The sequence below is a fragment of the Hippoglossus hippoglossus genome, chromosome 11, assembly GCF_009819705.1.
Source record: "Hippoglossus hippoglossus isolate fHipHip1 chromosome 11, fHipHip1.pri, whole genome shotgun sequence".
Taxonomy (NCBI): domain Eukaryota; kingdom Metazoa; phylum Chordata; class Actinopteri; order Pleuronectiformes; family Pleuronectidae; genus Hippoglossus; species Hippoglossus hippoglossus.
In genome coordinates this window covers 15,286,338-15,299,642 of record NC_047161.1, presented here as the reverse complement: position 1 = coordinate 15,299,642, position 13,305 = coordinate 15,286,338, and the positions used below count along the sequence as shown (strand labels likewise).

Here is a 13,305-nt window from a genome sequence, read left to right as displayed (position 1 = left end):
CTCTTAGACCTTCACAGTTTGGAGATCCTGCACAAAAAGACATTCAAAGTATGTCAGGTGACTTTTGAGAAGTGTCAGCACCAAATGTTGTAACTGTTAACAACCAACAGAGATTTTACAAAAAGTTTGTTTCTGACTTTTAACACCGACACCTGCATAGCCAGACCTATTTTTGGCAGAAACCTCTCCCGCAAATTCTTCTGAACCTAAACTTTCTGAGCTGACATCTGAGCAGAGAATCCATGTGAGTTTACATGGGCTGTTCTAAGGAAACATACACAGCCTGAAACATAGGCACAATAGCTCAGACAACTCCAGACAGATTACTGCATATATTAAAGAGCAGTAACACACACACACACATGTGATGAAGACCATATGGTGCGTGCAGCGGGTAGGCAGGCAGTCAGAAAGAGGGGTATTGAGGTTTAGGGCCTGGCGTGGCCTAAGCCACTTGGGCCTAACAGGATTAGGAGGCTGGGTTACTGCAGGGCATGTTGCTGGTGGGACGAAGAGGCCAGGTTTCTATTTGAGGCCGAGAAACACACAGAGCCTTTATATACATTTTAAAACACGACTGACTTCCGCAGGTTGCGACGAGGGTGGGAAATCCCCTCCTGCCAAACACAGGCTGATCTTGGCTGTGCTGGCTGTATTTATCCATTCTGCTGTGCCAGACACAGAAGCAGGTAACAGTTCATTTCTATGCATTTGGTGGCACAGGGGACTCTGTGCTGGGAAAGAGGGTCAGCTGCAGGTTTGTCAGGGATGGTCTTGAAACGTTATTCTCCAAGTTAAAATGTAACATCAACTCAAGAAGGCTGCATTTAATCTAATCTGATTTTGTGCCTGTAAAAAAAAAATAATCCAATGTCCACAAGTGAAATATGAAATGCTTTCAAATTTCTTACATGGCCAAATTGATTTAAGGTATAAAGAGGCCGTAAATGTTGGGAACATAATACATTTTTAGCAAAGTGAGAAAGACAAAAATTAGCTTTAAACAATAAACAATTTTATTATAGAAAATTTGAAATCTTTTGACTTAAAATCAAGGCAAGAAATGATTGTTTAGAAAGTGACAAGACCCCACTAATGTTCAAATGCACGCACACACACAAACACAAAACACTGTATCCTGGTAGCACAGTCCAGTGTCTCAGAGGTTTATTGGTAAAGCTAATGGAGTGCATGAATCACATCTTGTTAAAGAGAGTGCTGATTGCTAAGGAACTGTAGAAGACACACAAAGACACACACACACAAAGACACACACACACACAAAGACACAAAGACACACACACACACACACACACACACACACACACACACACACACACACACACACACACACACACACACACACACACACACACACACACACACACACACACACACACACACACACACACACACACACACACACAAAAGGTTACTCACGTTTAAGAAAGCGGTTTCGGACCCATTTATTCTGTTTGCGGGCGTAGCGCTTCGTAGCGATCTTCACAGCTTCTACACCTGGACACAGTTTGAAAGAGGATGTTACAGATGAAAAGAAGAAATAATCTTTTAATACATTCTTTTGGTTGGTCAGTCATCCAGTTGACCAACCAGTGAATCTTAATCCATCACTGTGACAATGATCAGGTATTTTTCTGACCTTTGACTCGTAGTGCGTCTTTCTCTTGCTGGGTGCTGCTTTCCGGAGCGGTCAGGTAGGCATGAAACTCCTTAAAACCGATCGACTGGAAAATCCCAAGTTGATAGCTCTGGCTGGAGAGGAGAAAAGGAAAGGAGGGGAGAGGAGAGGAGAGGAGAGAAGGAAACAAAACATTATCCATTGATACAAAAACTTTCCATCTGCAATTTGACATTTCTAGATACCCAGTGGTGACTCATGCCACCTTCTCCTGCTCCTCCTCGTCTCTTGTTCTGTCCCTGAACAAAGAATATCAGGCTGAGCAGATGTGAGGCCCTCGCGGGGACAAAGTGACAGAATGGCATAAAAAAAAACGGAATGGCACTGGCACAGGCACCCACAGGTGAAGGAATTGACAGTTTGGGGCAGAAGCCCGCTTACCTCTGCACATGTACACAGAGCATTTCCATCAATATCAGAACACTGCTTCTATTTGAGACCGAGCTGTTTAGTCATAGCTCATCTATCTGCATATGTGTTGAGTTCAATTACTTGAATATTTTCTGAATCTGCAAGTTTTCTATAGTTTAGAAAAAACAACGCTTTTTTTATTTTCATTGTTGAAAATATTAAAAACGAACAAGGACCAAACACTGTTATAAAAATACTTACTATACTTAGTATGTTGGGCCCAATACTTCTTAACAAAAACAAGAGGAGGAAATAACAAAAATAAATCTGGCTAGACGGGCAGAGACAGAAATTTGAGAATAGCAGCAGAGCACAGGAAATGTAGAGTCAATGGAGGGAGGAAAAGAAAGACAGAAGAGAGGGGAGGGTGGGAGAGATCTGACCTTGATGTCTGGCCACAGCAGCCAGCCGGGGATGGAGACATGAGGGTAAAGGAGAGACGGACAGAGAGAGAGAGCGAGAGATAGAGCGAGAGAGTGGGGGGGGGGGGGGGGGAGTGGGGGGGGGGGGGGGGGTAAAGTGCTTGGGTGATCAGATTGCTGAGAGGGCAATAGTGGCAGAGATGGAGGGGTGGGGGGGGTGGGGGGCAGAAAGAAGGAGGAGGAGGAGGAGCAGGCTGGTTGATGAGGTGGGATGGGGTGATGGGGTGATGAAAGTAAGGAGGGACTAAAGAAGGGAACTGGCAGCTTCCTGGGCAACGTTCCACCAATGCATCAATACACTGCAGCCACACCCCAACACACACACACACACACACACACACACACACACACACACACACACACACACACACACACACACACACACACACACACACACACACACACACACACACACACACACACACACACACACACACACACACACACACACACACACACACAGCAGCATGTTCCATCTGTTGCAGCTATTAGTGAAGCTCATATATGTGTATAAATATTACAGGTCGTAATAGTTCTACTGTAAAATTATGCATATATTTTACACGCCCAGAAAATAGAAAAAATCTTTCCATATAGATAAACCAAAAAAGGAAAATAAAGCAGATTTTGCCTGATTTACCTCGTGTATTGCACCATATGGTGAGTGGGCAGCTCCTGTAGCTAAATCTAGAAATGTCCAGGAGGAGATAATGAGGAAACTGTCGGAGAACGTGCTTGTTGCTAGAAAGTAAAAATAAAGATTGCTGAATCAGTTGGTGTGTGTGTGTCTGTGAGTGGAAATGTCAATCATGACATGTAGTGCTTGAACATGACAGAGCAAAAAGTAAATGCACACAAACCAATGCTCTGTTGGATCAGGTCAAACATCACAATGTCTGCGTTTTTTTCTCCACAAATTATAAAAATGCCGTAGAAGTGAAAGTTGTTCAGACATTGGTTATGGTTTTTACCACGTGTATTTCACAATTCATCTATGGATACAGATCCTCTATTGCTTCCAGTAATGGGCCTCTGTGTCAAAAACGTGAAGTTATTTGTGTCGGACTGACCATGTGTCCATACATGGATCCCCTTTTTCTCAACCAATTGGTGGACCGGAAAAACAGGCAGCATGATGTGTGATCAGAGACTTAGACCAATCGGTTTCAAGTTCTTGGCTTCCAGAAATGTTATACAAGAAATATGTAACAATTTTTACGAGACCCTTGACTGACTTAACTGTGGTGAGATTGTCTCCATATATTGTAAACAATATTTTCTAGCCCAATGCCATTAGAAATTCCAGTAAATTCCAGATATGATGTTTTAATGAGAAAAAATGAAGTCTTACATGAGGCCACTTGAGTTCAACCTGTAGCCTTTGATATGGACCTGATATGATATGACCTCAGTCCTCATTTACTGAGCACCTTTAATCTGATCCGTCATTCATAGCAAGTCACAGCTAACAGCAGAGTTAGGTGTATCAGGTTTCTTGTTTCTCGTTTCTTCTTGGCGGCCATGCTGGAGGCACTGTTGTGGTTTTGGCAGAGGAATGACAATAAATCCAGGTTCAGTCTAGGAAACCTTCCAGACAGGACAGAATTCATTCTATCTATGGCAGCAGCAAGGTCGCACATGCACAACGTCGTTTCAGAGGGACAGCTACAAACTTTAGACCAAAGAGTGAAAGAGAAGTTCTCATGTGAGAGAGAGAGAGAACTGCATTGCATGTCACAATTGCAGGTATGTCCATAACTGCAGCTGAAAATATGAGGCCTGCATAAGCGGTAAAAACTGTATTGACGATAATGTGAGCAAGCTCGCTGTAAATAGTGCTGCACACAGTAAAGCAATGCAGTGACGCTGCAAATCCCACATTTTTTATGAGAAGTGTAAAAAATGTTTTGGTTTATAATTTAACTGTTGCAGGACAAATTAGATCATGGCATGCTGCCAAAGTCTACCCAATAACAAATGGGAAACACTGCTTTGACGTGTTGAGATAGGGCATTAGCCTTGGGCTGAGGTACGCTCTCAGATACATAGTGAACCAGGGACCCAACCAAACAGTCCCATTCATAGAACAGGAAACAGTGGATCTATACAAATAAAAGAGTGGCGTAGCTTCAGGAATCTACTCACCATGTGCTTACTATTAAGGAAATGTCAGACACAAGTTCGTTATTGTCAGTGGGACAAAATGTCAGTCTTGAGTATATAGCCTCAATCAGAGGTGGGATCCTTTTTTTAAAGTTAAGTCTCACTTCTTTCTATTCACGTCCCAAGTCCAGTCTAGAGTCTTAAACTTTGAGTTTTGTGACTCCACACCTCTGGAGTCTTTAGTATCAGTGACACCATTGTACTGTAAGTCATTCGTTTCCCGGGCCACCAGTTCTTCCAGCGTGGGATAAAGGTCCTGAGTCCCAGAGGTAATAATCACCAATCACCAGACTCCCCTGGTAGTGCTAATATCCTGTGGAGGGCCTTATCTCTGCAATTATTAATAATCACCGAACATCCTGAAGAAAAATTGGTCCCATCTGATCTAAACTCGCAACAGTGTGGCCTGAATCTAAATTGGTCTGCAGGCCTTTGGGAAACAAGACCCACAGAACAGAGTGACCTGTCAGACTGGGAAGGAGAAATAAATAACTGGAGAGCTGCTGGGCCAAGTTCACTTTCGCTCCAATAGTCCTGGTTACATGGACGAGAGGAGTCAACTCTGAGTCCAGACTGAGCGTCTGGACCATAGATCAGGATGACAATGTGATCTTGAACTCTGTGCTTGGACATCCAAATCCTCAGACCACCTTGTAATGTTCAACAGCAATTACTGTGCGGGTCAGAGGAAAATGTCATATAACATATAACATAATGACCCATATAACAGATTCCAAGTCCTATTTTGTATTTGCTGAGATGGACTTGGGTTTTTTAAGGAATTCAGCCATCAAAAAATAAACTACAATTACCAGAATCATACGAGGTCACAATGACCTTTGACAACTGAAACTAAATCAGATCTTGGAGTCCAAAGGACAACTGGTCAAAAAGAAATTTCCTTTCCATAATGTTCAAGAGGCCCTTTTGTGAGGCCACGGTGACTTGCCCTTCTAACCACCAAAAATCAAATCTGTCATGGCTATCTTGAGCTATCGCGTAAGAATTGGAGGGAGGATGAACTCCAAAACACATTGCCTCTGATCTGGCTGATTGTGTTCTTTTCTGGTGATTCGCTCACCTGTCATCCTGGACTTTCTGCTGGTTGTAGCGGACGTGGAAGTCCCTGAGCTCGTCTATCAGTCCTGCAGATAACATCTCATCTACACGAGCGTCCAACCGCTTGTCCAGAGCTGAAAGGAGGAACAGAGGGGGAGAAATATACCAGTAAAATAAGACGGACACACTTGAATGGACAGGAGCTCCCATATAAATGTCCACACTTCTGTTGTTTGCATACATAGAAGTGGATACGATCCTTTCTCCTTACCTTCCATGTCAGCATGCAGCCAGAAAATGCAGGGGTCTGGGTACCTCAGTGGCCCCCCCAGCCCATTGCCTCCCTCCTGCCCCCTCTGCTCCTCCAACCAGTGACTATGGGGGAGGCCTGTCTCCTTGTGGATTTGAAGGCTCCTGTAGATAAACACAAGCAAACCATGTCAAGGCTAAATTAAACCCTCAGTTGCTTCCCACTGGAACAGACTAAACAAATTGTTTTCAGATATTTTTTAGACTGATAAAAATTCCCTTTGTTTCCATTATAGATTAGATAACAATCCATTCAATCCAATGTAAATGAAAACCTGCAACTTCCCGCCTGAGGCACAAATTAAGAAACGTCTTTGTAAAGTTTCAGAATAGCACAAATGTCAAGTCAAAAATGTACACCGCACACACCAAGGAAAAAATGGGGCGTATACAAACCCTGATTAACAAAAAACAAGACAGGAAATCACGTTATTTTTCTCACCAGCACACAGTTACGGGTTATCTTCTCAGATGTTGAGATATACATCCAACCCAGATTTTTGAGTCGTGCGTGGTTGCACTCTGAGGGTATAATGAAAAGATGATTCCTGTCCTCGCCTGTCAACTGGAAGAACAGGGTAACCTAACCTGCTCACACTGAAGACCAGAGTGCACGACTGCTACTCATCAAGCTGTGAGCTGTGAGTGGTGAGTGGTGTGTGTGTGTGTGTGTGTGTGTGTGTAAACAGACACTGTCTATCTGCATAGATTGGGTGGAGGCCGTATACTGTGACTGTCAGCCTGAGACGGAACATTAGCCATTCAGGGCCTCGTACAAACACAGGAGAAAACTGAAAACACCGTGGTGCACTCATGTTCACACATAAGAGTTAGAACAAGACACAGCCACAAACACGACACACCATATTATCCCAAAGGTAAAAAGGGCAGTTTGACATATCCACTCATCACCTCCACCGAGGTTATGTTTTTATGTTTCTTTTTGTTGCAGGATTAAGAATAAACTACACGACAGATTTCCATGGAATTTTGTGGAGGGGTGGGAAGTGACTCAAGGAAGAGACCAATAAATTCTGGTGTGGCTCCAGGAATTGTTTCCACTCCCTTTAACATTGCAAGATAGGACGTTTTTAACATTGTTTCTCATAGAATAATTTATGAGTGTCTGCAACTTGGTGCAGATCAAAATAAAAATACAGATCTGGTGATTTTAAATGAGATTTCATAAAAGGATGTTGGGCCTTGGTGGCAGTATACACTATCATTCTAGTTAAAATGCTTTAACGCGGACAAAAATGTTTCTAAATTAGATGCACTTGCTGAACGAAATAATAGCTTAATAACAAATAATTATGTCAGCTGAACAATCAAAATAGTTTCCTCTGAAATACGAGAGCTAATATGGAGGTTTACCTTTTGGGAAATTAGTGGGCCTACATTGGTTTTGGTTATTTGCACTATAGGGCGATGTGGTTTTATTTTTCTCAGCGGCGATAACTATCATTTAGGAGAAGACTGCAGCGAGTTTCTCAATTCAGGGGCCACATCCTTTGGAAGCCACATTTGAAGACCAATTACGTCACAGCGTCGGCCGGTGAACTGAGACACAGCGATAGAAGCAACGAAGATATTACCTGGCAATCTTGCGTTTGTCGTTGGGGTGCAACATGGCAGCCATTTTGGGGTCCACCTCCGCCAGACGTTTGTGTAACTCAGATCCTCCCAGTTTTTCCAGCTCCAACTTCCTGTCTGGGGTTCCATCTCCTCCATCTCCTGACTCTTCGTTCTCCTGCTGTTAGAGCATTTAATTTAAGAATTTAAGAAACAACTGAAGCTGCCTTTAAATATCTTAACATCAAAATCATTAATACGTGAATACATCCTTTTCAAAACGGTGCTTTGGGTTAGAAATAACAAGAATATAAATAGAATCGGTCAGACTTTTACTACAGCCCCCCCCCAAAGCAGTGAAAGCTCCATATATTGTGGTGTAATTCGGTGGCTTAGTGACGCACACAGGACGAGGGATGAAGGGACGTGTGTTTGTGTTGTACTCACCCCTGAATCCAGCAGGACTTTCCACAGCAGAGACTCAATGTAATAATTTGTTCCTCCAACAACGATCGGCAGTGTGCTGCTGACGTGCATCTCATCCATGTTGAGCGTGTTAAGGAAGAAACTCATCTGCATTTTAAGATCACACATTTTCAATTGAAGGCAAAAGAATTAAAACTGTTTTTAAATGACCCGGTTATTCAGTGGCATTCAAGCCCTAATGGCATAAAAACAAAAAGTACAGCTGGTTCTCATTCAGTCACTGTGAGAGGCTGCCAGTCACAAGTCCTCGGGTTATTTGTGTCTACAATACGTTTTCAAGGAAGCTGCTTTAATGGTTTTATTTTTTGTGCAATTCAAGAAAACAGTGAAAATCCAGACGAGCGAGAAAATAGAATTTCCTGCCCCTTTGATGTGAATGTTCCGACTTGAAATGAAGCGTTCAAATAATAGCAAACATTGGAGTGCACAGACAAACTGAACACAACACTTCTGGAAAATGTATTTTAATTACTATGTGTTGGGTTGGCTCTCTAAATGTAAAGTACGAATACTTATATTTTTATCTTGGAAAAACAATGTAGAAAATAGAAAATGTAATATACGCCAAAGATAACACTTAAGATAATACAATCAGCAAAAACCTCAACATGCTGGAGGTGTCCTTTAACGATTCCAACAGCATGTGGAGCAAAGAGTTATAGTCACAGCAGAAAGAAAATAAGTATGGTGTATGTACATGTGTGAATGGTTGTGAATGCGCATTTATATTCATATGGACAATACGTCTCACTCTAAGCCAAAAAGGACCACTCGAAATACATCCAAACCCAAAGCTTTATCTTTAAATGATTTTACTTGTCTTACTTGTTTGTCCATATGTACCACGAATTGATGTCTAAAAGGTACTATAAAAAATCTGAACAGTGCCAGACGAAAACATCACATCTGTGCAAACCAATGAAGAGACTGTAACTATCCTCAAATTAATACATGAAACTAACATTTTTACATTGTTTTTCACCGTCTCAAGTTTGACTGGGGCTCCTGATGAAAGCACACATCAATATGCAATTTCTACAGCCAATAATCTGGGAATGTGCGTTGAAATGTCTGTACCACTAAATTCTCCTAGAGTGTTATTTGAATAAATGTGCCAGGCCAAAGATTTAAAACGCAAAGCAAAGATTAGAGATGAGTATAAACAATGCCTTTAAATGTGTGCAGAAGAAATTTGTTTTTTGTCCATTCCTATTCTATTAATCATCTTGTGGACAACAGGAGGGGCCCTAAATCACTGCTCACTGAATATACCCTGATTTTAGACCATTGGTCAGTGAATCCAAAAATTGTATACACCATAAAATTACCTGATTCACTGAGAGAAATAATTGGAAGATAAAGCAATAATGAAAATAACTGTTAGCTCCACCCAAAGAGTCAATACTGGTCTCGTTACAAACTCAATAACAGCGGCACATTTTGGTCCACCTCTAAATCGGACAAAACAACATCAATAATGAAGTTTTGTTTTCAAAACCTGACTGGTCACACACAGACAGAGCCTACGTGCCACACCATTTTCCTTTGTCTCTCCTTCTCTGTTGCATCTTCACTCTTCTCACACCTCTCCTTCTCTCCCCTCTTCCCTCCCTATAGTCGCCCACCCTCTCTGCTCAGGGATAATTAAATAACCACTCAAACAAGATAAAGGCCCATCATCCGTCGTCACTCACCCCCCCTCGCTCCCTGTCTCTCTAGCACACACACACACACACACAGAGCTCCCCATTTTTGAGTGCAGGCAAAACAAGAGATGGAAAGAGCACAAAGATCGCTGACAAGCAGTGAGCAAAATTGAGCGAAGGGAACAGAAAGAGCGCTAGAAGAATGAAGGCAATAAAAGAGAAAGAGAGGATGAGGAGTTCAGGAGGGAGTTTACATGATTGACATGTTGAGTGACACACACACGCATATCCCTTCTTTTTCCTCCATGCTTTGCAATTCAAAATCCTCCACATCACAGCCATCCCATTAAACTGTGTTCATCTCTTTCCATTTCTCCCTCTTCCCACCAGCAGACTCGCGCTGCACTGAGCCTATTCTTGGAGCTACCGCATCCCCACGCCACACTGGTGTGTGTGTGTGTGTGTGTGTGCATGCCATCCTGATCTATTTATACCGCCTGTAGTTATCGCCTCCCCTCTCCACATCTGTGTGACAGTCGGTGTCTGCATGAGGGTGTGACTGCCATAAGAGTGTGTGTGAGTGTGTGTGTGTGTGTGTGTGTGTGGACACCACAGACAGAGACTCCTATAAATATCGTCTCCAGTGATCTCTCTCTCTCTTCTTATTTTCAGTGCAACATCTGCAGAGAGACATGCTGACAAAACGAGGACATATAGCAGATCTTCTACACACACACACACACACACGCACACACACACACGCACACATGCACACACGCACCTGCATACCAATTAGTAAAGCTAAGTTCACACTGCAAGCCTTAGTGCTCAATTCACAGCTGTTCACATTGTCTTTTTCTAAAACGTGGCCAGTATCAGACTCCAATGTGAACTGGTCATGGCCATGATGTGACCCGCACGGGCAGAAGAACAACAAGACGTCACGCGCAGCACGCCGTGTAAGGAGGTGAACAAGGTGAGGAAGTGATAAACATGGAGGCCACAGATGTGAGCGTATATGGTGTCAGTTTTCTCTTGATATGCTTCCAAACACAGGCCGGTTACGATACGACCCCTCAAGTGTCACCCAAGACAGCAGCGACGGTCAGTGGAGGGACAGTGGGTACTCTTAAGTACTCTTGTCGTCTTTCTGCGCATGTCGGTCACATGAGGGCCATGACCAGTTCACATTGGAATCTGATCCAGGCCACACTTTTTATAAATAAAATCTAGGAAAAAAAATCTGAATTGAGCACGGGTTGCAGTGTAAACATAGAGACAAATCGTTTTTTCCTGCAGTTACCACTTGTCAGTAAGAGGGTGAAGAAGTGTCAGGCGTGATAGTTACGTGTGGAAAGACGTTAATGAGCAAATACTGTTTCTCTGCTCTCACACATTTGCAGGAAAGGATATTAGAGCCAGAGCTTTGTTCCTGAAGTCCACCACCGTGTAGCTGCTAACAAGCGGGTCCACGAAACTGATCATGTGGTGTCGGCACTGGGAGAGCTCCTCAGACGTCACCTTGTTGGTGATGATGTCCAGGCCCTGGTACACCTGAGGGCGACAAAACGGAAAACCAATTAACAAGGAGGCAAATGAGAGCAAATCAGAAAAATAAATGCTTCACAGGCAGGTAGAACAGTGAGATAATAATGGTAAATCACTGCAAGCAAAGCCCCCAAAGCCTCTATAATGATTTGCTCTGAGAGTAAGACAGCACTGGAAATGATTTGTCCGAGAAAACATAAACTCTTCGTCAACGCTGTACAAAATTGTCCATAAAACAAACAGGTCAGGAAATTGAAATCAATCTTAGTGGTAGGGTGTGCACAGGAGTGTGTGTCACTGTCAGAGTCTGGCTTTTATAGAGGGAGGAGGGACGAGCGCTGTCCGTCATCCTCGACAGATAAGATGACTCTGAGCATTCCTGCAAATGATGATACACACCTCCCCTGTTCATTTTACATCACCCAGTGACGGGGCAGGCTAAATGTAGCAGCTGGGTGTCATACAGTCATTTTTTCATTCTCATACACACACAAAAATCTACGGTTAACGTCCTTGGCTGGAAAACCGCTGTCAGGCTTTTATTTTGAAGCGGCTGAAATTAGTAACCAGTTGTTAACACCTTGTTCTTTCAGGGCATTTAAAGGGATAGTTCACAGAAAATGTTTTAATTCCGTTTATTCAGTTGGTGGATCAGTTTTAAATTTAGCAAGGGATGAACTGATAAATCAAAGACCAGGCCAGCGCAACAATATGTTGTTGATAGCAAATTATAAACATCTCCCCTCATTTATCATGTGAATACACCTCTACAGCCCCGTCTCCTGCTGAGCATCTGTGTGTAGTCTATCGTCAACCATTCAAAATATGTGTGTGGGGCTCAGAGAGTGAGTTGCCAGGAAAACTTTATGAAAATCCCTCTGAGTCAGAAATTTCCCATACACTTTTAGAGGACTGAAACGTCTGATTGGATTGAGCCTTGATTTTTTGGTGGGAAAAAATTCTTGGTGAAGCGCTCTATTGTTCAATAATTCAGAGTGGGAATACAGAGCCTTTAATCGTGAGCACTCGACAGTTGGGACTGAAGCACACTCCCCGAATGAACACACAAGTACTATCTTTACAGCGTGAAAGGACGAGTGAATGAAGTCACCCTAGACGTAAATCATGAGCTTACTTTTTCCCCTCAGTGAAAATGCTGAAAATGTTAAGGTAATCAATGCATTGTGCTTTAGAAAGTTTTTGATTCTTTTGCTGGCGTTCAGGTCGGGTTGGTGGTGGTTCAGTCCAGGGAACACTCATGCACAAGACTCTCCGTTTCCCCCCTCGAATGACAGGAAGAGAGACTGACAGTGCTAGTAAAATCTTTATAGATTTTTTTTTTACAGTCCACTGACACCCACTGCCACAGCGCACCACATCCACTGTTTGTGCAGTGTCTATAGAGCGCTCGATTTTTTCCACTGTGCAGTCACAGAGTCTTCCACAAAGACATGGAGAATCCTGAAAGTAGGATAAGCCAGTCTACAGCGTGTGTGGAAAGTTATCAAAGTCAGAATGTGATGGTGTCTGGCACATTATACATTATATTCCATATTATACACTTATCCGAATGACTCCCTATTTTTATTACCAGATTCTAAACAAGTAGTGAATTACTGACAGGAAGATCGAGGCTGCGGTTATGCTTGATGGATTGTTCAATGCGCGCACGAGCTGTGACATCAACACAAAGCCTTTCCCACGATGACAAGGTACAACACTGCCACACAGAAGAAGAAACCCAAACAAATCAGTTTGAGCACTGGCTTGTTTCCTGCAGGAGCAACACTTCCAGCTTGTGCGCGCTTCTTTGTCTTGACAAACCATTCACAGAGGTTTTTCCATAGTTTCTGTCTCGGTAATCTCCCTCCAGGAGCCATCTGAGAATCTGTATGCTCCTTCAATGACATTAATGATGGAGTATAGAGATGGACCATGTTGCGCTAAACACTTTGTGGTGCCAAGTTGAAGAAATTGGGAGGCGTACGAC

At 42.9% G+C, this 13,305-nt stretch overlaps 1 protein-coding gene across 3 annotated transcripts in view; it reads right to left on the bottom strand.

Moving 5' to 3' along the window:
- trit1 (tRNA isopentenyltransferase 1) overlaps positions 1 to 13,305 on the bottom strand; it is a 39,745-nt gene that overhangs the window by 13,013 nt on the left and 13,427 nt on the right. The window contains exons 2-8 of one of the 3 annotated variants that reach the window (XM_034600415.1): positions 11,181 to 11,321; positions 8,083 to 8,181; positions 7,659 to 7,816; positions 6,026 to 6,168; positions 5,777 to 5,888; positions 1,661 to 1,773; positions 1,441 to 1,518 (exon numbers count right to left, since the gene is read on the bottom strand). In XM_034600415.1, coding sequence (XP_034456306.1) covers positions 1,441 to 1,518; positions 1,661 to 1,773; positions 5,777 to 5,888; positions 6,026 to 6,168; positions 7,659 to 7,816; positions 8,083 to 8,181; positions 11,181 to 11,321 — 844 coding nt within the window. Of the gene's footprint in view, positions 1 to 1,440; positions 1,519 to 1,660; positions 1,774 to 5,776; positions 5,889 to 6,025; positions 6,169 to 7,658; positions 7,817 to 8,082; positions 8,209 to 9,619; positions 9,641 to 11,180; positions 11,322 to 13,305 lie in introns of those variants that run through there. The other 2 variants (XM_034600416.1, XM_034600417.1) reach the window with 2 other exon arrangements.